Source organism: Lepidochelys olivacea, assembly GCF_965140295.1.
Source record: "Lepidochelys olivacea isolate rLepOli2 genome assembly, chromosome: 12".
In the NCBI taxonomy this organism is placed as follows: Eukaryota; Metazoa; Chordata; order Testudines; family Cheloniidae; genus Lepidochelys; species Lepidochelys olivacea.
Genome location: NC_140422.1, coordinates 37,691,771 through 37,717,838, shown reverse-complemented (window position 1 = coordinate 37,717,838; position 26,068 = coordinate 37,691,771). Strand labels below are relative to the sequence as shown.

The window sequence follows — 26,068 nt, the reverse complement described above, 5'->3', positions numbered from 1 at the left end:
CAATGTGATGCAGCTGCAAAAAAGGCCAATATCAGTCTGGGATACATTAACATGAGTGTCATATGTAAGACACCGGAGGTAACTGTACTTCTCTACTCAGCAAATGTGAAATCTTAGCTGGAGTACTATGTCCACTTCTGGGTGCCACAATTTCAGAAAGATGTGGATAAATTGGAAAGAGCCCAGAAAAGAGCAACAAAAATGACAAAATGTTTAGAAAATCTGAACTATGTGGAAAGATTAAAAATACTGGGCATATTTAGTCTTGAGAAAAGAAGACTGAGATGGGACCGGATAACAGTCTCCAAATATGGTACGATCCATTATAAAGAGGATGGTGATCAACTGGTTTCCATGTCCACTGAAAACAGAACAAGGAAGTAATGGGCTTAATCTGCAGCAAGGGAGATTTAAATTAGATACTAGGAAAAACTTTCTAAGTATAAATTCTGGAATAAGGTTCTAAGGGAGGTTGTGGAATCCACATCACTGGAGGTTTTTAAGAACAGGATAGACAAACACCTGTCAGTGATGGTCTAGGTATACCTGGCCCTGCCTCAGCACAGGGTCCTTTCAAGGTCCTTTCCAGCCCTATGTTTTGATGATTTCTACGGGATTTGTAGTCTGTTTTTTGAGAAATATATTTTAAATATTCAGCCTTCTTAAGATCTACACTCAGCTGTGAATTTCCTCATGTTGATGTAAAACCATGTTTACTCGAAAAAATTCAAGAATGTTCCAGATCTTTTTCATGGATATAGCATTTTACAGCAAACAAACTCTAATACTATAAATTAAAATAATCACTAGTATATAAATTACATTTGTATACTACACACCTCTCACCTTTTTTTAAAACTTCATCAAAAAAGTATTGATGTACCAATATAACGTTTTTGTGACCTCTCTTATTCTAGATTTTCTTTATTTACATTTGTTGTTTAAAGGTACCTATCAAAGCATCTAGGCACTTGGATATTAACATCTATTCACGACGATGCATTTGGCATTAATAAATCTTGCAGAAACCTAAGTTAAATAAATAACATAGCTCCCCGCAAACAAGTAATATGTCCTAAATATATATATTGGACAAAAACAAGAAAAAAAGTGTACCAAATAGGCTTACAATGTCTTCGGTGTTTCATTGCTTCCTCATATCATCTAATACCGCATTCCAAAGCTAGTCCCCAGTCTTGCTATGAGAACTATATAGGTAAACCACTGCACACATGCAGAACCCAAACAGCTTCATTGGAGTTCTTCATTAGTGCAGAGGTTCGTTCACCCATGTGATTCTGAGTGCAGGAATGGGGCCTTGTTAACATCAGTGTCTTCCCAAATTATTGGCACAATCCTACAAATGTTCCTGCACACATTTACACATACACATAGACCCACTACCTCCATATATAGATTGAGGCCAATAACTAGCATCCAATACTGACATTTTCCTTTAACAAACAAACTCTCAAGAACAACGAATGTCACAATAATGCTTTTGGAGGTGATTTCAATCTGCTACCACTTTGGTACAATACAAAGAATTTCAATCATGTAAAGGAAGAAATAATAAACACCAACTATAAAGTTATGGTTCATAACTTGTTGGGTAGCAATTCTCATTTGGAGGAAAGCCTGAGAAAGATGCTCAGCAAGAAGAAAAACTTACTGTAGGCAATGTTTAACCCTAGATTTTTTACACAAAACTACTTCTGTACAAAGAACAGGGAGAGGATATAGCCCTCTATTTTTAAAGATGTTAAATGCAAAATGTTAAAAAAACTGTTCTAGAAGGAAAATTCCGGCCATGTTGATAAAGTTACTGGAATGTAATGTTAACAAACTCATTTTTAAAGGCAGAATTAAATTCTCTAGGAAACTTTTGTACCATTTTGAATTTGTAAAATGAGCCCAACAGTGATTTTTATTCCCTGTTTAGAAGATAACATTTTACTGCTCTTCCTTGTGTCAATGCTACCCCCTACTGTACCTGGATGATCTGGGTTCAAGTCTTCCACTGCAATTTGAACCACATCTGCCAAATCCTGTTCTGACATCATTCAGAATCAGGCAACAATATTCGCTCAAATACCACGGAAGGCCCCAAACTCACACTCTAAGGTCTGCCACTTCGTACAACCCTGAAAGACAGCAGCAAAAAAAAGAATGTTAACACACAGAGTAAATTAATACTTTATTCATGTTCTTTAAAAGGAGCTGTGGCTCAGAGGATTGATAGTGAGAATCAGAGCCTTTCACCTTTAGGTCATTGGTTCAAATCCAGATTGGTTTGGTTATGGCCACCTAATGAACATTCAGCGATCCTTGTGAAATAGATAGGGTAAATACTGGCCCAGTTCCTAGCGGTCACATGTCCATATCACAGAAACTACAATGTCAACTGCCATTAATTGCCACTTTGTTTGGTAGCTCTCCAAGGAGGACCAAGACTGAAATACCCCTGTCACTTCTGAGTTGGTCCTATCTGGACCTGTGAGGAAAGCCTGCACTATCCCAGTGTATGTGCTGTATCTCTTCTGTGAATAAAGACAGTCCCTTCACTCCCTAGTTTGGCACTTCAATGCCATTCACCAACACTAAATACATGGTAAAGTGTTTGTGTTTTATTTTAAATATAATTTTTGTTTAAAATTTATTTTTTAAAAATAACAACAATACTTACACATACATTTACAGAAAGAAATAAAACAGAAGACACTTTGGCCTCTTTACTAAGGGAATAACATTCCAAAATTGCAGGGTTCTTTTCATTTACAAGCTTTTTTAAAACAGGTACATTATTTAAATGTTTATATTGCAATAGCATCCAAAGACCCAAACCAACACTGCACCCCCATTGTGCAATGCCCCGTACAAACATATATAGAGACATTGTCCCTGCAACTGTGACATTCCTGTGGGATCTGTAAAAATCTTGGTTAACACACACTGAGATTAGGGACTTCTCTGCTGCTAATTAAAACTAAATTTGAACCAAAGTTCAATTTTTACTCTCTTGGCTCCAACCTCAGCCTGGCATTTCTACAGCTCAGTGCTGATGAAGCTTAAATCTATTTCCAAAGCATGGTCCTGATTCTAGAGCCAAACATTTTTCAGCCCTGCTCCTGCAGAATTCTCTGTCAAAGGTCTTTAGAGGCTGAAGATTTTCCTTAATATGGTTACTAAAGTTGAATTAAAATCATAGGAACAGTTCACATCTGTGTTTCCCCACAGTTATAGAAGGATGGACAATGCATGCCAGAAGACCAGTCTTTTTTAATACCTGGCACAAAGAATACTAGTAGGATAATTTGAGGTTTACCAATGGAAATGGTAATTTATCCCTTAACCTTGACACTGAATCAAATCCAACTATGCATAAACATTTTCCTCTTTCCTTCTTCCACTTGAACACACGAAAGCAATTAAACCAGGCAGGTGGAGTGCAATTTTTTCAAAAACAATACAGTGTCACCAACGACTTCTGAGATTGGCCTCAGCAGCAGCTGCTCATTAGAAAAGCCTGTATCTTTTGAATGAGGACGCCACAGAATATCAGAGTTGTTTACTCAAAATGATGTTGCTGCCAATATTGACTCATTTGAAATTCTGATCACTATGAAAACTGTTGGGATTGTATAGACTATGGCAAGGTGCCCAAGAAAACTGGCAATAGGTTAGTGCATGTGGTTGCCATTTTGGCAAGTTAAATTTGCCATTTCTCAGAAGTCCTGGGAACCGGCCAGTCTTAACATAATAAAACAGCTGTGCTAGAATTACTGTTTCATAATGTCACTAACTGCGTACTATTCAGAACCCTGCCCTTAATCTGAAGGGATGCATCTTTCAATCCACACATTAGAAAAGGGACAAACTGTCAAATCTTGATTTTTTTAAAAAACCGTATTTACAACACTAGATAGCAGTAAATATTTCATGATTCATTTTAGCCTTGCCCAGCAGTGCTGTTCTAGTTATGAATACATCAGCATATTATAAATCACTTTCAAGGGATCTGTAACTCACTTGTTTAAATTCAATTTAGTCCGATATACAATACACACATTTTCCGCTTCCAAAATCCATTTGTTATAACAAAATTAGTTCAAGTTAGTTAAGCCCTCCCTTAGTGCAAGTGAAAAACAATTTCCCGTTTCTGACCTCCTTTCTCCACTCCCAGCTTCTTGTGTCATGTTCTGGTGAAATACTCGCATATGTTTAAAAAAAAAAAAAAAAAACAATTCCAGGCACAAAGCCCCACTTTATCCTAGCTTAGACAGATGTCTTTTAGCAGTTAATGAATATAAAGGATTAAAACAGCCAAGATATGGTAATTTATAAAATGGCACACATATATGGTAATATTTCCTCATAACATCATTAATTTTCACCTTTTTTAAACATATTTTCAATAAATCAGACATTGCGTACAGGTAACTGGTCAAGGTCATGATGAAGCATAGTATTTTACAAACAAGAATCTGCCATTTCTACATTCTCACCGGGCATAGCACAACATGAGTCTGGAGCCCCCAGACTCAGAAAGAACCTCCATCAAAACATTAAGGAAAAATGTGTTTATTTGTATACACACACACAATACATGGATTATGGAGGCACTGGTAACTTGACAGAAATTGCACAGAAATTTGAAATTAAAGCTGGAGTAAAATGCTTTAAAAGATTAAATTTAGGGTAGAGTTTTCAGAAGAGTTCAACATTGGTCTAACTTTGCTTCCGCTGAAGTAAATGGCAAAACCCCTATTAACTTCAATAGGAGAAGAATTAGGCCTGCACTAAGCACTTTTGGAAACCTACCTTTAGTCTACAAATTTTGCGTAATAAGTCTTCAGTGGACAACAGAATTTTCTGCACAATTTTCCTAGTAAAATTAACTTTTCCAGAGGAAACATTTTAAAATGCTCCTGTTTTTAAATGTTGCTGTTTTCCCAATATTTCTTTGGACTCCTTGAGTTGAAAAATCAGTCCTCACAAACTCCAGATGTCACACACATTCTTTCAATGTCCCAATCTGAATCCATTTCTGAAACGTTAAAAATTATATACATAAAAAGAGAAGTTATTCCTCTTATTCAGAACAAGTTTTGAGCTACCCAATGAATAGTGGACAGAAGGTCAAGGTCAGACTAGCTGATCCAATGGTCCCTTCTGGCCTTAAAAATCTATGAACTACTCAGACACCTCAGCTACCTATTTCCCATCCCCAGCTGTGCTCCATACAGACATCTGGTGAGCCAAGGAGACCGAGTGGGCAGCAGAGAATAAAGGGCTATAACAGAGGGGAGAAAGATACCTACAGTGGCATGAGGGGATAAGGGGGGGCTTTGGAGAGACAAGATGGTTTAGCAGAAAAGTGCAAGTGCCCTGGGGTTTTGTGGTTGTGCAGGGGCCCCGGAGCAGCGGGAGGTAAACCTAGTAGCTCTGCCCCATGGCATGGGTGCATAAAGGCTCCCAACAGCATTATTGCTTGCCTTTCCCATTACTACCCCACTTCCTTTCTCCCTTTCTTCTCCAAGATCACAGAATGTGCTGTTTACAATCACTGTTACAATTTAACAATGACAACTAGCATGGGAAGATTTGCCACCATGATGAGAAAAGTGCCTGAGCAGGCCGGTAGGGAGCAGTGTAACGCAGACAGGCCCAAGCACGTGTATTACCCATGTCCGACTATCTTCTCAATATTTCACCAAAGAGGGTGACTTGTGGTATCTGCTAAAAGCTAAGAACTAGCCAATTGTCATGGTTAATGAGAAATATTTATACAGAAAACAACTTTAGAGCTATGTGACATGAAGGAAATTATGTTTCAAATCTGTTGGGAGTGAAACCTATCACCTGAGAAGGGGAAGTCGAAGAGCTGACCTAATCAACATAAGGACATTGAACATCCATGGACGGGGCTTATGTTTACCATCTGGAGTAGATGCAGACGGGAGATTTATAAAGACAAATGAACCCCAGAAGAGTTCTTCAAAGAGGCGGCCTCCTGGGCTAAGCGACAATAGCTTGTGACTGTATACGAGAAGAAATGGCCCAAATAGTTATCCATTACAGAGGAATAACTCTGCCAGTGAGAGTTGTCTCATGAACAGTGGATCTCACCTCCTTGGACGAGCACTGAAAGAACCAGTGGGTGAGAAATACCTTACTAGACAGGAAAGTAACTTGTTAATAAGTATAGGTTATATATTGTGTTTTTTGTTTTTCTTGTAATTATAACCTTTTGTTTCCAAGCCCTTATACTTTTTTTATTTGAATCTTTATCTCAAGCTCTGTTAAATAAACTTTAATTTGGTTTTCATTGCTTTTTCCTAAGGAGAGTGTAGACAAGTTGACCTGTTAGGTTGACTTACAGCCATTGCATTAATTGCTGCAGTGGCTGATGTCCACACTACCCTTCTTCTGCTGGTGGTGTGCGTCCTCACCAGGAGTGCTTCCACTGACTGAAGAGGGGCATGAAGAGGGGCAGTGTGGGGGATTGAGAGCCAGGGCTCAGCTCCACACACTTCCCCACCAGGAGCCCAGCTGCCGCCCTGGGCTTCTGGCCTCCGCATTCCCAGCTGGGAGCCGGGGGAAGCCACCCAGGGATTCTCGCCTCCAGTGCAGAGATCCACACCCAGAGTCCAGTCAACTGCCATGTTCCCGGCAGGGAGTGGGGAGCCTTGGCAGCAGCCCAAGCCAGGAGCCTGGGTGGCGGCCTGGTTTAGAACGGAGACCGGGCAGGAGCCTGGCTCAGAAGGCAGGAGCTCGAGCCATGAAATTGACATGAACAACAGCCAACAGCAGATGTAAGAAACGTAGTGTCTACACAGACATGCATCACCCTAACTACACCAACATAAGCCCTACACCTCTCCTTGAGGTGGTTTTATTATGTCAGCATAGCAGGGGAGTTGGTGGGAGGAGCATTAAATTTAGTGTGTATACATCCTCTTTTGTGTCGACAAAAGCTGGCTTTTGTTGAAGAAACTGTGTAGGGTGCACAAGACCTTATTAAACAAAAGTAGTAATTGTTTTTGGTCACCTTGTCCTGCAAGATTTTATAACTAGAAGATCTTATCTTTTTACATCTAGTTTTTAATGTACAGATTGGAAGTGGAAAACAAGCTTTCCTGCTTTTACAAATCCAAATTGGCTTCTTAACTTTGAATGCAATAGTCATTGAACTGAACTAGTTGAATAAACTGAAACGAAGAAGATATTCTCTCTGCACCTGCAGAAGAGCCTACTGCTTTCAAAAGCTGGTTTAGCACTTCTGGAACCATAATTTGTTGGTGCTCAGTCAGTGACTTCCACCAGTTCAATGGTTTGACTTTCTTTAAAACTTGCCAGCAGACATATACTGATTTAATATTATTTTTTGCATTTAATTTAAATGATTTTAATATATATTACAATGAATTTAGGCCTTAACATAAGTTGTCAATTTCAAATAGGTTTGTTTTTAAAAAAGAAACTTGTATTTAATTAAAAATAAAAAATCTCTTTTTATCCACTCTCCTATTTGAAACACTTCAATTAATGCTTATTTTCAGTTTAAGGTGCTTGGAATTTCCCAGCAGGGAGCAAGCGCATGCTTTAGTTCCAGAAAACAATTACAGTTCCTCAGTGAGGGTTAACCACATATAGCATTATGTTTAAGTTCGTCTGTTTTCAAGTTTTCTGTGCATAAAAGTGGCCTATTGTTTAATAGTAGAAGAAGATGTTTCTTCCCACTTAACTAATCCAAAAATGTCTGACTGGATTTTGCTCAAACCCTACCAGGAAAAATTAAAACAAAATTAAAATTTTAGGTTGCTGTCAAACATTGAACGCTTTATGCTGACTGGCAGGCTAGGGACTAGCAGTAGGAAGATACAGATGCTCAAGTGAGAGGTGGGGTTGGGTGACAAGGAATAAAAGGTATATAGGATAAGGAGGAAAAGGTCCCATGTACACATTTACTAGGACTGTTTGCTGCAACATCTATTTTCGCCTAAAAGTCTCCCATTGCAAGCACTCGTGCAGCCTTTGCATATGAGATCTGACAAGATGACAGTTTGGGGTATTTCTCTATGGCAGAAGGCAGTCAGGTACTTTTGAACCTGTTAACTTTGCCTCAGCAAGCGGTTATCTGAACACCATGAACTCTTTATCACCCTTCTCTGCCTTTTGATATTTTAAATGTGATACAGGATAGTGAACACAGTTCAGTCTCTAAATTAAACTTGTAATTGACTTAAAGTGAAATTAACTTTATGAAGTTTTGGTAGATGAAGATTTATTAACCTTCAGAGGATTAAAAATTTCCATCATCAAAATATACAGTAGTCTGTTACTCCTCTGTAATGATAACAGTTCTCTCTCAGAATCTAGGAACATTTCCCCAAATTTTGGAAGGATAATTTTTTCTTGGGATACAGGAAGGCAAGGAACGTAGTATATATCTTTAGGTTTAATCATCTCAGTGACTCATTCATGTTCTAAGTGCTACTACAAAGACAAGTATTTTTTGAAATGCCACCTTCTAAAATACAGATGGATGAAGTTAATGTAATAGCTCCTGTAATTTGTAAAGGGATCATTAGGCCAGGAGGTTTTGCTAATCGGTAGTAATATAGATTTGCAAAGTAAGTATGTGTACTGTTTTTTGTTTGTTTGAAGTAGATCTATTGCTGGAGGAACAATCCCCTCCCACTCTCCTTTCTTTCTTTTTTTCCTTTCTTCTTCTTTGCATGGCTGATAAAGTTAGGTACAACTTCCAGAGGAAATCAACACTGATCAGAATTCATCTTGCCATCTGGAAAGAATCAGTATTGATATGTGTCAGTGTTTAAAAGCTGAATGAGGTAGAAGAGTAGGAAGCATGGTGGGGAGCAGGGATATGACTGTGGGAATTGTGGAAGAAAGGGATTGTGAATGTGGGTGTTGAGGGAAGCCATGGAGGAAACATGGGGATGTTGGGCTGCGATAGAAGGTCTAGGAAAATTTGGGATATCTGTGAGGAGGATGGGGCAAGAAACAGGGGAGCAGAGCTGGTGGAAAGAAACAGCGGCAAGTGGAGCTCCTGGCTGTGACTTTTTCGGGGGTTGCCTGAAGTATCGGGGGTAAATCACTACCACCTGCTTACAGCAGGAGGGAGCCCTGACTGTGCCCACTAAAGGAAATTGTCTCCAGCTAGTGGCTTTTGGCTGCTCTGCTCTGGGCTCTTTCCCTCTGCAGGTTAGCAATTCACACACCCTATGTTGTTAAACTCGAGTGCCAGTCCCCTCTCTCATGCACACCAATCTGCTTACTTCGTGGAAACAGTGTACCCTAGTTCATTGGTTTCACCTCAGTTCTACACTCTTCTTAGCAAAAGGCTATGAAAACCAAATTGAAGTTCATTTAACAGAGCTTGAGATAAAGATTCAAAAATTAAAAAAGTATAAGGTTTGAAACTGAGACAAAGTCTGAACCAAAAGAAATGGTTGCAACCTTTTTCGATTGGTTCAATGAAGCATTGCTTTAATCTTATTTGGAGTGATTTTTTTGTTGTTCAAGAACTAACTAAACTGTGGCAGTTCCTCAGTTCGAAAGACTCACTCTTTCCTCAGCCTCCCACCCCTAATCCCTCTGGGCGTGGCCTAACACGTTTTCTGAATATTGTCACCTTGATGTTTTTCCATCTAATGGGTTTGGATCAATGTAGAATGACTGACTATAAAATAACTTGAGTCTTGAAGAGACAATTTTTACTAATTCAAATAAATACAATACCTAGACTGTAGGCTTCTTGAGGGACCTTACCTAATCTATGTTCTGTACAGAGCCAAGTATGGTTAACAATAAATACTAATGAAGCCAATATCTGAAGTATTGTTACCTTCCAGACTCCCACACTTTGTTTCTTTTTCAACTTAATAGAATATTTATGTTTACAAATTTTTGGGGGGGAGGGAAGAGAGGCCCGTTGATGGCACATGTACAGAGCTGAGAACAGCTTTTGGGCTTTTTTAACGTTATTACTATCACTGCTGATACTCCAACAGTGAAATTGATTAGGAAGAGTGCAGACTCATAAATGGGAAAGGGGGCAAAGACAGAGAGCTGCCTGAAAACCCACAGAGAGGTAACTCTGTTTTTTACCTGAAAGCATTTATTCACAAATACATGGAGCCCTATTTGTGATGTTTGAACTGTAAACAAGCACCAGTGTAAAACAGGTAGAGCTGACAAGGGTAGAACTATTTTTGTTTACATTCCATGTTTCTTTAAGAACACAAATATTTATAGGTAAATGTATATGACTGCATTATCTTTTCTGGCTAAATTTAATTTAAAATACTAAAATCTGTGGGAAAACAAGTTACAGGTGTGTGGTCAACAGCCTTTCTAACATACAAACATGTATCAATTAAACATAATTTTACTTTGTAAAACTAATTTGGGGGGGGGTATGAATAAGGTGATTTAGAAACGTAGAGTTTCAATACATGAAATGTATACTTCAGCTGATCCTGTTTCAGTGACTGCAAATATTGGCTGATGTTCCTGAGTGCTACTTTACTGTGGCCAGATTGCTACAATACTTTAATTGTATGTAACAGGAGGACATTTGTTCCAGTTTACCATATAATCCAAAATGTGACATTTTACTTCCCCTCTGCCTGCTCCAAACTTTAAATTACATTTCTTTTGCTTTAAACAAGAATAAATCCAATGAAGAGGAAAAACACAAACACACATTTTCAAATAGTTATTTTTTTGTTGCAAATATATATTTTCTTCTCCATGTCACCAGTCAACCCCTTCTTTATTTGCCCTGCATCCAGCATGGGTACTACTGATTTAGGCCTCAGTCCTACAGACTTAAATACATGCTTAACCTTACACACTGTGAGCAGTCCCGTTGAAGTCAATGGAACTACTCACCATGTGTTAAGTAAAGCAGGTGCATAAATATTTGCTGGATCAGGGCCCAACAGTGCTTTTCGCAGGCTTTCACCTCTCTGACTTTCAAAACCTTTATAAAACCAAAGTCTGGCTCTGTGTCTAGACGAGAGTCACTCCATTTGGCAGCCAGAACTGAGTCTTCCTACACTACTGAATAATTCCCTCACAAAATACATTATATATCTACATACTATAACATATTAATAAGTAAAACATAATAAAAAGAAGCCTTTTAAATAGTGTATAAGGTCAAATGCATTGTAAACAGAAGAACTGCCAAGCCTCCTATGGACTTCATGCACCAACATGTTGGAAATAGAAATATGAAACCTCAAAAGTATTTTAAATAGAAAGTCCGATTTTACACTGCATTGACTTGCACTGTAATCTATGAAGAGAAAAAAACGCATCTTAAAATTTCTGAACTTTTACCTTTCTTCTTCCCACTCCACATTACTCAAAAATGGTAAGTAAAAACATTCATTGTTTATACCCTATATTCTGTAACTAAACTGGACCACAACTGTTACTGTTTAATTATAAAAATACTAGGATATTACAATGTATAATAAGAATTATAACAAGCTCTATTACATGTGATATTAGGAAGTTCTTAGTTTCCAAACTGTAATGTAAATGCTTTTGACTCTGTTAGGCCATACCTAAAGATATTGCACCACTGACCGAGGACTATGGGGCTTACATATGAAAGTTTATAAAGTGCTAAAGAATTTCAAAGATACTTTTCAGTTTCCCTATACAGAATAAAACAAAATGTATGTCTGTAATGAGATGCCCCTGAAAGATCCTGTAGGCAAAAAGCCAGGCACCATCATAATACTGGACTTGGTTCACTAAAAAAATCATTATATTTAATGCTTCTCTTCTGTCTTTCTGGCAACTGTGAGTGGGACAGGGGGACAAACTGAGAGTCATTACAGCCTCATGCATAGGTGTTGGTCAGTTTATCCTTTAAGAATGAGCTACTATTGTACAGCTGGCATTGAGAATTCTTTCAACCTCTGTATTGAAAAGACTCAAAAGAGAGGAATGCAGGTTATAGAAACATATTACTGCAGCCAGAGCACAGAAATCTGGCCTCCCAATGTACGTGTCGATTGGCATGAAAGTGAAGTTAAGACAAGTAGGTAACCTAAAAATATCACTTTGATTATGTGGTGCTCAGACATGGTGTTGATGAGCTACAGTGCAAATCCCAAAAATTGAGAATGATAACAGGAAAAATTAAATAGATGCCTTAATAGCAAAGGATCTTGGAAGTTTGGTCTTCCTCTGGTAAGAAGTCAGAACTTAAAAACTTAAATAAAACTGATTCAGTTTTAAACCCATAAAAGCTCCATAATCTACAGAAACTCTTGTTCTCTTCAGGTTCATTGTCTTGTTTCTTTTCAGATAATTTCCCCTCTTTTGCATCCTAGCTGGTACAAGTCTCTGTTTTGCTTGGTCATCTTTTTCCTTCTCTCCTTACTAACCATTCAAACTCTACTTTTGCCCAGTATCCCACCACTAAGCTTTGCTTGGATGCTCTCCCATGATACTTCTCCATTTGTCCATGTCTGTTTTATTTATTTATTTTTATTAAACCAAACACTGAAAGGGCTCATCTACATGACAAAATGTTAGTATGTTTAACTATCATTGTGAAGAGTCACATTAGCTGACACCATGATAACTACGGCTGATGGAGTAACAATGACAATAGGTTACAATTAACTATAGTATAAAAATTAACAATACACAACTGTTTTATTCCTTTATAAACTGTAGAAAGTGTGGCTTTGAAGGTATAGCAGTGCATAGACACTTGCTTCACCATTGGAAGCGGTTTTTCCATCATTGTAGTTAATCCACCCCCACAAAAGGCGGGAACTAGGTAGACAGAAGTATTCTCCCATCAACCTAGTGCTGTCTACTCTGGGGCTTAGATTGGCTTAACTGTCTCTCTCAGGGATCTGAATTTTTCACATCCCTGAGCAACGTAGCTAGGTCAACCTAATTTTTAGGTGTAGACCAGGCCTTTGAACAAAGAAGGCTGGTCTACATCAAAATATTAGGTCAACCTAACTATGTCACTCAGAGGTGTGAAAAATCCACATATCTGAAAGATTCAGTTAAGCCGACCTAAGCCCCAGTGTAGACAGCACTAGGTCAACAGAAGAATTCTCCCATCGACCTAGCTACCACCTCTCAGAGAGGTGGATTTTCTACAGAAACGGAAAAACCCCTTCTGTCAGCGTAGTACGTGTCTACACTACAGCGCTGCAGCTGTGCCGCAGTAGTGTTTCTAAGGGAGACATACCCAGAGATAGGTATTCAACTTGTTTTCATAGAATCATAGCATATCAGGGTTGGAAGGGACCTCAGAAGGTCATCTAGTCCAACCCCCTGCTCAAAGCAGAACCAATCCCCAATTTTTGCCCTGATCCCTAAATGGCCCCCTCAAGGATTGAACTCAGAACCCTGGGTTTTAGCAGGCCAAGGCTCAAACCACTGAGCTATGTGCAGAATGACATCAGTCTAAGGGTTTGTCTACAGACAGGTTTCAGAGTAACAGCCGTGTTAGTCTGTATTCGCAAAAAGAAAAGGAGTACTTGTGGCACCTTAGAGACTAACCAATTTATTTGAGCATAAGCTTTCGTGAGCTACAGCTCACTTCATCGGATGCATAAGCTCACAAAAGCTCATGCTCAAATAAATTGGTTAGTCTCTAACGTGCCACAAGTACTCCTTTTCTGTCTACAGACAGATGCTGCAGCTGTGCTGCTGTGGCATGGTAGCATAGAAACTTTGCTAAAGTGACATAAGGGACTTTTCCATTGCAGTAGTTAATCCACCGTCTGAGAGGCCGTAGCTGGGTCAAAAGAATTCATCCATCAACCTAGCAGTGTCTACACAATGAATTAGGTCGGCTTAACTATGTCCCTCAGGGGCGTGAATTTTTCAAAACCTTGAGTGACATAGCTAGGTCAACCTAAGTTTTAGGTTTAGACCAGGCCTAAATTAATCCAAGTTTATGCATACGTTGAGGTTCCGTAGCCAGTATGCAACACTTAATTATTCTGGCTATTAATTAACTTCAGCCATAGGTTTCATTACTGGATGATAACAAATCAGGACTGGTCTAAACTGAAAACTTACATCGCCATAGCTGCATCTCCCAAGGGTGTGAAAAATCCACACCCTAAGAGTTTGTCCACACTTAAAACTCTACAGCAGCATGGCCGCAACTGTGCCACTGTAGCAGTTCAATGTAGACACACTCTACAGCGATAGGAGAGGTTCTCCCATTGCTGTGGTCAATCCACCTCCGTGACGTCAACAGCAGAATTCTTCTCGGCCTAGCACTGAGTACACTGGGAGTTAGGTTAGCATAGCTATGTCTCTCAGAGGTGTGGATTTTCCACATTCCTGTGAGACGTAGCTATGCCAATGTAAGTTTTCTGTATCGACCACCTCTATGAAACAAGAGCTACTCACCCACATCAGTTACAGCCCTTCCTAGGGTTAATACAGTGTACAGAATTTGATGTAGTTATTTAGTTGTATTGCTTGCATCCACTAGGTGGAGAATCTTTACTGACAATTGCTCCTAATTTTCAGAAAATTGGTCTAGACAAGGATATTACTCCAGGTGGACACCTCAGGGACCAATTTCAGTATATTTTATCTTCCATTCAAAGAACACTGAACAATGTTTTGCTGCCTGAAGGGGCATCCTGGGCTAACAAATGTAGTTGCCATTGTGGGTACTTATGTAGGGGTATGAAAAATAAAAGTACGGGTAGTTAAAAGTTGGCTACATTTCAGCAATATTGCTTTGAGAAAAGTTGGTGGCGGCATATACCAACAAGGCAGCGGGGGGGAGATTCACCATACCTTAAAGTTCTGACCAAATGAAGTACTCACATATGAAAAAATGTTCATGGAAAGGGGAAAATATCCAAGATTTAAAAAAATCTTACTCATAATTAATTCATCCCCTATTCAGAAATGCGTTCGTGAATTCTGGTCCAAGAACAACCTGTCTGCAAGTTCAGCCTGGGCAAATTTTAATTCGGTTATCCAAGATGTTTAGACTACCTCTATAAACAAACAACAGAAAGGAACTTGTAGCATGGTATGAAAATAACAGTGCGTATGTAGTGATGCTGGCAGAACGGTGCCAGCTAATGCTAAAGCCCCTGGGCCTCACTGAATATTGACAAATGCACAGCTGAAAAGCAGTCTGACTCACCTTTGTGTTAGTATTGTTAAAACAGACAGAGTTAGAAGAGTGAATTTAGTGTTTAGACTTTATGAAATGCTTGTAAGATCTTGCTTATTAGATATGCATGCCATGTTATGTGGTAACATTTAAATGTTTGCTCTGTAACCATAAAAATGTTTGCTAAGATTGAAAATCCCCACAGCCAATGGAGAAGCATTACCAAGCGTGAAATGCTAACTAACCACAAGAGGTGTCATCTTCTCCCCAACAATAGAAGGCATAGATGCCAAACAAGCCATTGTGGGACATCAGTAGACAAAAGACTTTGTTGATTGCTTCCCCCCAAGCCTTAGTCCCATCATAGCCTGAATGCTGAGGGAAGGGTATAAAAATCCCTGTCAAAGAGGAATTGTTATCACTTATGCTGCTTGGAATTCAGAGAGGGAAAATTTCTAAGCATAAGCAAGGGACCCCCAAGATGTTTGGCTTAGATTAGCTCTAAAGGACATATGGAGCTGGCGTATTACATCAGCGACTATTACATTTTGGAGCGTAAGACTGTATCTCATTTGGGCGCGCATGTTTACCTGCTTTAACCTTGTAAATAACTCAAGGGTATGTCTACACTGGCAGAGTTACAGCACCGGCAGTTACAGCACCACTCAGAGAACACTGAAAGGAAACCGCTGTTGTGTGTTCACACTGTCAGCTGCCTGCGCAATAGCATGTTCACACTTGCGGCACTTGCAGTGGTATTCGGAGTGGTGCACTCTGGGCAGCTATCCCACAGAGCATCTCTTCCTCTTCTGCTGCTAAGAGTTGTGGGAAGGCAGAGGGGGTCGCGGGGCATGCTGGGTCCTGTCCCAATGCCCCGTGAAATCCCTGTGCTTCTGTCTGGATTTGGTACCATCTTTCAACGGTTTGTGTTAGAGAGGCGCAGCGTGGAGCCATACAGATCAGGGATGCCTTGAGGCAGCAATTTGAAGCTAAAAGCCATTCATATTTGTTGCTATGCTCAGGAGTGCAGTGCTTGTAATGCTAGGAGTTGATTGTGATTGGTGCAAATGATGCACTATGAAGGTTTAAGAAAATTTCCTGTTACTTTGCAGGGCTCTGTTTGCTTTCAATTAATAGAATGGTCCTCCTCTGGTAAGAAGTCAGAACTTAAGCTGCTTTACTGTGCAGAAACTTGCCAGTGTAGACAAGGCCTTAGTTAATAAATATTTAGTTGGTATCATAGGATTGTCTACAAATATTGTACCTCAGATCTCAAACTAAAGACAACTGACCTGGGTAAGTCATTGGTTCTTTGGAACTGGAAGTAACTGTTGTGATTTTTGGTGTAAGGGACCACGTACCACAAAAACAGGCATACCAGGGTGGCAAGATAGACCAGAGTGCCCAAGGAGACTGTCTGTGACTCCACGTTAAGATTGTTACAGTACTTTAGGAGTTCACACTTGTTACTTGGTTGATGAAATCTAATTATAGAACATACAAACAGTTGGGGATTTGTGCCCTGTCCCTTGACAATCTGCCCTGAGGTTGGCACTCATGCTCATGAGCTACTCTAGACAGCTTGACATATGTATCTATACCAATCTGAATCATATGCTTTGAAGTTTATGTTCATATATATTTTAAACCCATTTTTGATTAATGCAAAGTGCAGACTGCATGAGAGGTAAAAAAATTTCCACTTACTAACATGTTTTCATTCAACTAAATTAAAATCAATGAGGTTTGTGTTCAGGGAAAGAATATCCTCAGTTTAACACACACAACACAGTTGAAACTCAGTGGTCATAAGATGTCTCAGGGCAGAAGGGAATCAAAAGAGACAGTGTCTCACTTGTTGCCATGAATACATGATATAAATTCAAATACTATTTTGGACTGCTTTCATGAAAGGTCTGGTCTCATACATTCCCAACAAAATGATGATTCAATTCTACAATTTTTTTAAAAAACTAACTTTTTCTTGGCAGAGGTAATAAGTGGGAACAAGACAGCAAATAATGGAACATTAATATAATTAAGCCCAAATTCTGCATTGTTATTGCCTTATTGTTGTAAACCACAACATATGGCAAAGAGGACTTCCCTGTCCACAATACCATTTTAGGTGAATTAGAAGATATACCTAGTGAAACTTTGTTTGAACTCGTCTGATTGATGCAATGTGTGTAAACAAATTATACAACAAAAGCAGTGGTAAGTTTAAATATTTAAATTATTTTTAAAATATTTTGTACTTCTGGTGACCCTCAGTGGATTTCAAAGCACTTTACAAATATTAAGCTTTAAAACACAACAGCTATCTGAGATAGTTAAGGAATGCTAAAGGATCATTTCCACCAATGAAAGCCAGCCATAAGCAGGGTGGAATGTAACAGCTGTTCAGCAATTCTACACAGGAGGAGTATCAGATGTAACTAACAGAACAGCAGAAAGCAGAATTGCCTAGCTGGTAGAGGAGACCTGGGTTCTCGGGAGAATGCATCCGATGAAGTGAGCTGTAGCTCACAAAAGCTTATGCTCAAATAAATGTGTTAGTCTCCAAGGTGCCACAAGTACTCCTTTTCTTTTTGAGAATACAGACTAACACGGCTGCTACTCTGAAACCTGTCGAAGTGAGTCCAAGTCTAGATCTGGGTTCTATTCCTGGCTCTGCCACTGGAATGCTAAGTGACATTACACAAGTCACTTCCCCTATACGTGCCTCAATTTCCCCATCTGTAAAATGGGGATGATACTTTGAGCAGTATAGATTAAAAGTACTGTAAGAGCTCTGGAAAGATTATTAAACTTCTAAAATGAATAAGGTGGGAAAACAGTTCTCAGAGGTAACTTGGCCAGAACACCCCGGCTAACTCTCTTACTCTTGTGAAAAGGATTACGTGACCTTCAATTATAAACTTTACGTTATATCTCACTGCAAAGCTGATAACTCAAAAAAACCCTTTTATTCATAACATCTCGCTGGGCCATGGGCTTGGTATAAATTCTGAACGAAGACTGCCCACTACTGAATAACCAATACCATTTCTTGCAGCACCTCACAGCTTTCCTAGGTACTGTGACAGCAGAGTGAAATTAACCAGACTGATTAGTTTCACTACCACTAAAGACAGCTAGGAAGAAAGAAAAGTAGTAAAGACCTCTGCCACAGTACAGCCAAGACAGCGTGAACTGTCAAAATGGTGTGGGAAAAGAGAAAGTTCAATCTTGCTTCCAGCAGACGTGCATGTGTGTTCTGTATATGAAAGATAAGGACAGCACCCTTCCCAGCAGGGGTAGGTTAGTTGCAACTAGGTTTCTCACAATAGTAAATAGAGTGATGATGTTCCTGGGTGTTCCTGTACCTTGCTTGTGGGCTCCCCCAATTCCTCTTTCATATCAGCCTCCAACTACTGGGTGTTCTAGTAAACTTGTTTGACACTGGCCACTGCAGAAGTCACGGAGTTTGTGGAACGTCACGGAATCCGTGACTTCTGTGACAGACACGCAGCCTTACTTATGAACCACCAAGCAGAGAAAAACAAAAAACTCTGGCAGGACTAAGAAAGAGGCAGTAGTTGTTTGGAGGGAGCCAGAAAGACACCAGAACCTGCTGATCTGGAGAAGTTGAACCTGCCTTTCAGCACCAAAGGATAGTAGGACTTTAGGCAACAAGTGTGTGTAGGCTGCTTGTTTTAAAATCCTATTTTCTCCTCTAATGCTTTGCTCCCATTGCTAAAAAACAATACATAACTGACACACCACCTTAGGTATTTTATGACATCTGTTTGTTGCCTTTCCTTGTTTTTGATATTTTGAACAAAAAATCCCTATTTATTTAATATTTTATTAAACCATTTTATTTTGTACTGGATTGGAATGTATTTGTACTAGTGCCTATGAAGAGGTTTTAGAGACACTGCCACATTCTTCATTATCTTCAGATGTAATTCCAGATTTCCACTACATACGTTCTCCAGTTTCAGTACAACAAAGTAAGGATTTTGACACAAAAATCTCTATATTTTAGCATTTACAATATAAAGCTTAACAAACACAGTGACAGGTTGAGTCCAGTAGAAAACTAAACAGACAGTATTTTTGTCTGGTTCAAATGAATGTTGTTACCTAATTATAAAAGCTCAATCACCCTCTTTTTGGAAAACTCCACAAGACAGGACTCTAAAGATGGACTCTTCCTTGCAGAGCTCCTCAACTTTATCCTGGGGGGAGAGGGTTCAGGTCAGGGTTTGACTCAGTGCAAAAGGCTGCACAGTCTGCCCCCAAACATGGGTGATGACATGAAACACACATGGAGGTCATGCACCTCTTCATCAGACCTTGCCCCAGACAGCTTTGCTCCAATACAGCCACATTAAAATGAACCACCCCGTATTTTTCACCCCTTTCTATAACATGAACCCCAGCCTTACAGAGTGATATTCAGAGGAAGGGAAGGATAGAGTCATGGTAGCAAGCTAACTCTATTTCCACAGAGAAAGGCGTAGATCAGCGGTGGGCAACTTGCAGGTCGTGAGACAGTTTGTTTACACTGACAGTCCACAGGCACGGCCACCCACAGCTCCCATTGGCTACGGTTCGCTGATCCTGGCCAATGAGAGCTGCTGGAAGCGGTGCAGGCAGCAGGGACGTGCTGACCGCCACTTCCTGCGACTCCCATTGGCTGGGAATGGCGAACCACAGCCATTGGGAGCTGCGGGCAGCTGTGCCTGTGGACAATCAGTGTAAACAAACTGTCTCACCGCCCGCCAGTGGATTACTCCGATGGGCCACGTGCGGGCCCACGGGTTGCCCCCACTGGGGTAAATGGATGAGATTCTGAGAGGATGCTTTAGACCAAAGGCTCTCACCACTTTGCCTTAGAAGTCTAAAGTTAATACCAAATAAGTAATAAATGTTGTAGAAGAAAATTCTACCTTGGTTCACAGATCAATAAATACTGCTTATTAGTACCTGGAAAATGGAGTTTTATGTAAACGTGTTGAAAAACAGGTGTTACAAAACAGTATATGCTGTTTCAATGGTTCAATAGTTTAAGTTCTGGTTAAAAAAAAGGTACTTATAATGTTTTATAAGAAGTTTAGTGGGGAAAAAAATCATCAAAATTGCCCATGACATATTTTTGTGGGGGTTTTGTTTTTTTGCAGAAAAGAACTCCCCTCCAAAAAAAAAAAAATAGTTTTCAGTTTTTCATCAAAAAACAAAAAAATATCAAAAATTGAATTATTCTTCAAAAATATTTTTGATAAAATGATCAATTCTACTCAGTATCACTTGTGAAAACTTTAAAGCACGTAAGGAAAACCAATCAAAGTTCTATTCTCTACCTTTCCATCTCTGTTTGGGTCTTACTAAATTCAACTCTTCTTTCACTGCCAGCTTACAACAGTGGCCAGAAACGCCTTTGTTAATCTTTGGCTGATCAAAAGTTTAAGCCTTTTCCTTACAGAGATGGTCATCACCAAGGTTATATACATGCCTGGATATATGCCTGGATGGAAAACTGGAACAATACCTTCCTGAGCTAACTAGGAAGACCATTGGGAAACGCTAGTTAGTGCAGAAAACAGCTGCAGTAAGTTTCAGTTACCTTCCTCGTAAAATTAGAAGTGATAATTACCACTCACAAAGTCCTATGTTTCAGAGTAGCAGCCGTGTTTGTCTGTATCCGCAAAAAGTAAAGGAGAACTTGTGGCACCTCAGAGACTAACAAATTTATTTGAGCATAAGCTTTTGTGAGCTACAGCTCACTTCCTATGTATAAAGCCTACGGCACAGCTGCTTCAACGGTCAGCATCCCTCTGACCCATCAGACCAACTATATTTGTCCAGCCATTTTATAAGGGTAGGGCTGAAGGGAGCTGCAGACAGTGTTTTCAGTGAAAGACCTTAGCCACCATCCAGGAATAAGACCCATACATGAATCTGGCTTCATTCAGGAAGCTTTGTAAGATGCAACACTTAATTCAGGCTTTTCACTGCCACACACAGTACTGCAAACTTTCAGCTTGCATACTAAGTTTTCCTTTCTCTGTCTAAAAGAAAAGGAGTACTTGTGGCACCTTAGAGACTAACCAATTTATTTGAGCAGAAGCTTTCGTGAGCTACAGCTCACTTCATCAGATGCATACTGTATGAGCTGTAGCTCATGAAAGCTTATGCTCAGATAAATTGGTTAGTCTCTAAGGTGCCACAAGTACTCCTTTTCTTTTTGCGAATACAGACTAACATGGCTGTTACTCTGAAACCTTTCTCTGTCTAGTAAAGCTGCTTTATTATGGTGTCATGGAGGTTTCTGCCTTGAGAAATGTTGTTCATATCAGGCAAAGAGCAGGCATTTAGTATGAGGACAGACACCATTACTTATACTAGTAATAAATACTGACTCAGGTTGTCTTATTTGACTCAGGAAACTAGCCTATAATAAAAATGACTATTCTTCTTACAAATCTGTAGAGACTTCAGATTTGGATACACTTGCATCTAGCAGAGAGAACTATTTGTTTAATAATGTGTTTTATTCTTATGTGATTCATCTCAATCAGAATGCATCACAACCAGAAAGAGCAATGTGACTTTGTTCTCTTTCTAGCATGTATTATTAAATTTCTATATTAAAATAGTCTTCTGACCTAGCAATTTAGAAAAAGTAAACATTCTAATACAAGCTTCCAAGCAAGCTAATTTAGAAAAAGTATGGTAATGAACCTGTATAATATACTATAAAACAAGTCAGTTAGTTACTTCCATTTATCGAAGCCCTTCCTTATTCTCAAAAAGAACTGTTTTAAGATTAAGTGAGCTGTAGCTCACGAAAGCTTATGCTCAAATAAATTTGTTAGTCTCTACGGTGCCACAAGTACTCCTTTTCTTTTTGCAAATACAGACTAACACCGCTGCTACTCTGAAACCTGTTTTAAGATGTTTACTTCCTGCAAACTAACACTCGATTTCTACAAAAAGGAAGTAGTTTAATTGTTTATTCAGGGCATCAAGCTTTAGGAAACTGATGTAACTATCACACTGAGCTTTAAGATACAGGGAGAAAACGAATATTGTTCAAATTCTTGCCGAGTATACATAATTCAAAATAATTAAATTGAAGAACAATCTATAATCATGAGCAGAACACTGCTGAAGTTCTTCCTCAGCTTCTGAATTGCACATCATGTTCCTAGGGCAATCCTATTTTGCTTATACCACTTCATAAGTCTTCCTAAAAAAAGAGGATAGCTACAGCCTTTAAACCTATGAACGTTTATGTACTTTCAAAAGTTACTCACTGATCTTTAGAAGACAAGTTCAATGAGTGAGTTTATGCAGCAGATCCAGTCCTAATTTTTATTATTTCTACAAATCCACACCCTGGACATAAAGAAGTATTTGATTTTTAATTGTAAAATAATTAAGCTCTAATTTACAGTAAGAGAACAAAAGTAAAATAAGTTCAAACTTCCAAGTGATCCTTAAATGACTGTTTCGCAGAAAGGTATTAGAGGGTTCTGTCCAATGGATGATTTTATTTGTCGAAACATGGTCTTATTTATAGACCAGAATACAAGTGTACTTAAAATAAGGAAATTTAAACTTATTGCGCATTCTGACTAGTGCCTTACTATATGTTCTGCAACACAGCAACAGAGCAAATTAAGGATTTAGACGTAGCTTTATCAAAATCTTAAACTGTGGTGAGTCAGGCCCTGCATTTGAATTCAAATAAATTGTTTATTTCCTTTTTCACACAGAAATTAAGAAATGAAAATATGGAATCTTTACTTTTTTAAACTAAAATACAAATAAAAAATAAGTAATTTCAATAATTTAAAATCGCAACTAAGTACCAAATTCCAGGAAATTACGCCCATGAAGAAAAGATTTTATTGGAAATGAGTTTTGTATATACAGCATAACTACTTCAAACAACAAAAAATGTGTGGCTGGTAGGTTTGCATATATTCCTGCTTCAATTTCTGCAATATCTGCAGACCTTTAGAATAGTCTTATTTTTGTATGTGCTTCTGTGTATGCAGAGAAGTTCCCATCTCTTCCCATTAAAAACAAATGGTTGACTTTATTGTGAGAAGTAGCCTTATGTACACATTTCTTACAAGAACCACATAAATTCCAACTCAAGCAATGCCTCATTAAAAAAATATCAGAGCTTGGAAGTTCTGATAAACAAAATGAGAATGTACATGTTCTGTGAATTCATCTAATTTTTTCCTATGTGAACATGAATCAACATGAAAAAAGGGGTAGAGAGAACTACAATATCCACATATAAGTCAATGCAAATTTGGTTAATGTGGGTTGAACCTACTCTGCACTCATTGTAGAATCAGGATCTTACTCAGGACAACCCCAAATACTCTTTTAGGGTATGAAGACCCATATCTCATATATTTAACCTTTCCTTAGGTAATCAATGGAAACCAGTATAAAACATATCTTGTGCACGACAGAAAAGTCTGTGATTTTTGTCCAGGGAACATAAGTAAGGCTAAGATTTTGTCATGGTTAATTTTAGTAAAAGTCATGGACTGGTCACGGGCAATAAACAAAAATTAACGGAAGCCGTGACCTGTCTGTGACTTTTGCTGCTCTGGCTCCATGATTTCCCCTGCCACCTGGTGGCTGGGAGCTATGGGGTTCCCCCTCTGCTCAGTGCAGCTGGAAGCTGCAGGGGGGCCATATTTCCCAAAGAGAAAACAATAAACACCCAACCATTCACCCAAGGCATCACCCTGCTTCCCCGCTCCCCTTTCCGCACAAGGCTGTTGCCCATCCCTGGAACCCTGAGGAGGGCCCCCTCAGGAGTCTGTCACCTGTCGCTGGAACCTTGCAGGGGGGCCCCTATCGCCTGTCGCTGGAACCCTGCTAGGGCCCGCTGGCTACCAGCTCAGTCCCGCAGCCCCTGGGGCTGAAGCAGAGAATGTCACCCAGGTCTCTGGAAGTCACTGATTCCGTGACTTCCTTGACATAAACGTAGACTTAAACATAAGCAAGGACTATTTCAAAAAAATTATTTAGCAGAACATGCACTGGTTGAATCCTGATCATCAAACATAACATTATCAGACACCAAAACTAATGTCCACTGGATTAGTGTGATACTATTAGGCATTAACATTACTAGTATTTTAAAGAGCCTTACAATTTTAGGTCTGTATTGCAGCCACCTGATGAATTAAACTTGACAAGATCATAAAGATGTTAAAACCTGTAAGTTACCATAAATTAGATTTTGGGACAAAGCAACATCCACAGAATGTGCCCAACAATTTCTGAAACAGGCAGGATGTTCACATCTATGAAAACTGGATTCAATCTTTAACTGCCCTAACAATTTATCAAGTTCTTCTACCTGTCATCTTCCAATGTATTATTGCAAACTGAGTTATTAGGCTAAAATACAGTTTGCTATTTATTATGGTTTCAGGATCAATTAGAATTTTTAGTTGTTAAATGAATGTTGTGTAAAATCTAATATGTATTTAAATAAATTAATTTATTGGTTGTTTTATTCAGAGAAAATATTAAAGGGACACTCAACTTAAGTTCTGGTGTTCAAAACTTCAAAATAGTTTCAAGTACCACCCTTATCCCTGCATATTTTGATGGTTTTACAACAGAGGTTCTCAAACTGGGGGTTGGGACCCCTCAGGGGGGGCTCACGAGATTATTAGATGGGGAGTCACGGGCTGTCAGCCTCCGCCCTAAACCCTGCTTTGCCTCCAGCATTTATAATCGTGTTAAATATATTAAAAAGTGTTTTTAATTTATAAGGGGGGGGTCACATTCAGAGGCTTGCAATGTGAAAGGGGTCACCAGTACAAAAGTTTGAGAACCACTGTTTTACAGCCATTTTTTAAGTATTTCTCTGTGTATGTTGTGTGAAAGACCTAAAAAAGAAGGGAAACTATAATTAAACTGGTTTCAGAGTAGCACCCATGTTAGTCTGTATTCTCAAAAAGAAAAGGAGTACTTGTGGCACCTTAGAGACTAACCAATTTATCTGAGCATAAGCTTTCGTGAGCTACAGCTCACTTAATCACGAAAGCTTATGCTCAAATAAATTTGCTAGTCTCTAAGGTGCCACGAGTACTCCTTTTCTTTTTATAATTAAACTGAAATTTACTATTCAGAAAGGAAGGTTAAACAAAGTAAACTAATTGGAGAAGTATCCAAAAAAAAAAAAAGCTCTAAACTTTCCCTTACAGTAATATGAAGTGTTATCAGTAAAAATAGTAGGCAAACAGTTTTCAGAAAATGATTTTTTTTAAGTTCATAATGCCCCTTTAAATTTGTGCTTCTGTTAAAAGATAAACAAAACTCTTCTCTTGGGAATACTAAAAATAAAAGAGTATACAAACTATATAGCCCCCTAGCAGAATTAATTGACTATATTTGGTTATAAGTTTCATGCTTTTCACCATATAAGGAGAAAAAAATCTTTTAAAACATCTTAATAGTCCAAAGACAAGAGGAAAAAAATGTCTGATGGCTAAGTGCAGACTGATTCAGAAAATATCAACTCAAATGAGGAGAGCGGGGAAAAGGTCATTCACCTGCATGAAGAACATCATGCCCAGCTACATAATTTTTGCAATCAAGTGTTTGTATGTGCAAGCCCAAACCCCTTTCCATTACAGAAGTCCACAAGTGATACCTGGGGTGGGTAAAGGGCACCAACACCCCCTCTAGTTTTATTTACAATCTATTATTGGGGTAGAAGGTGCACCTAGAGAAACAGGCATTCCTTATAAAAACTCACTGGCAACGCAGTGTGTGCGCCACATTGGGAGAGTGGGGGTGGGATTACATCTGCCTCACACCAGCTTTCTCAGAAAGACCATCACAAAACCGGGGGTGGGAACA

General features: G+C 39.0%; 1 protein-coding gene across 3 annotated transcripts in view; it reads right to left on the bottom strand.

Annotated features, from left to right (window-relative positions):
- The window catches only part of BANP (BTG3 associated nuclear protein), a 272,200-nt gene that overhangs the window by 218,593 nt on the left and 27,539 nt on the right, over positions 1 to 26,068 (bottom strand). For 2 of the 3 annotated variants that reach the window (XM_084644987.1, XM_084644986.1), the window contains one exon: positions 1,994 to 2,144. In XM_084644987.1, coding sequence (XP_084501113.1) covers positions 1,994 to 2,063 — 70 coding nt within the window. In that variant the 5' untranslated portion in view covers positions 2,064 to 2,144. Of the gene's footprint in view, positions 1 to 1,993; positions 2,145 to 4,821; positions 4,839 to 26,068 lie in introns of those variants that run through there. The other variant, XM_084644988.1, reaches the window with a different exon arrangement.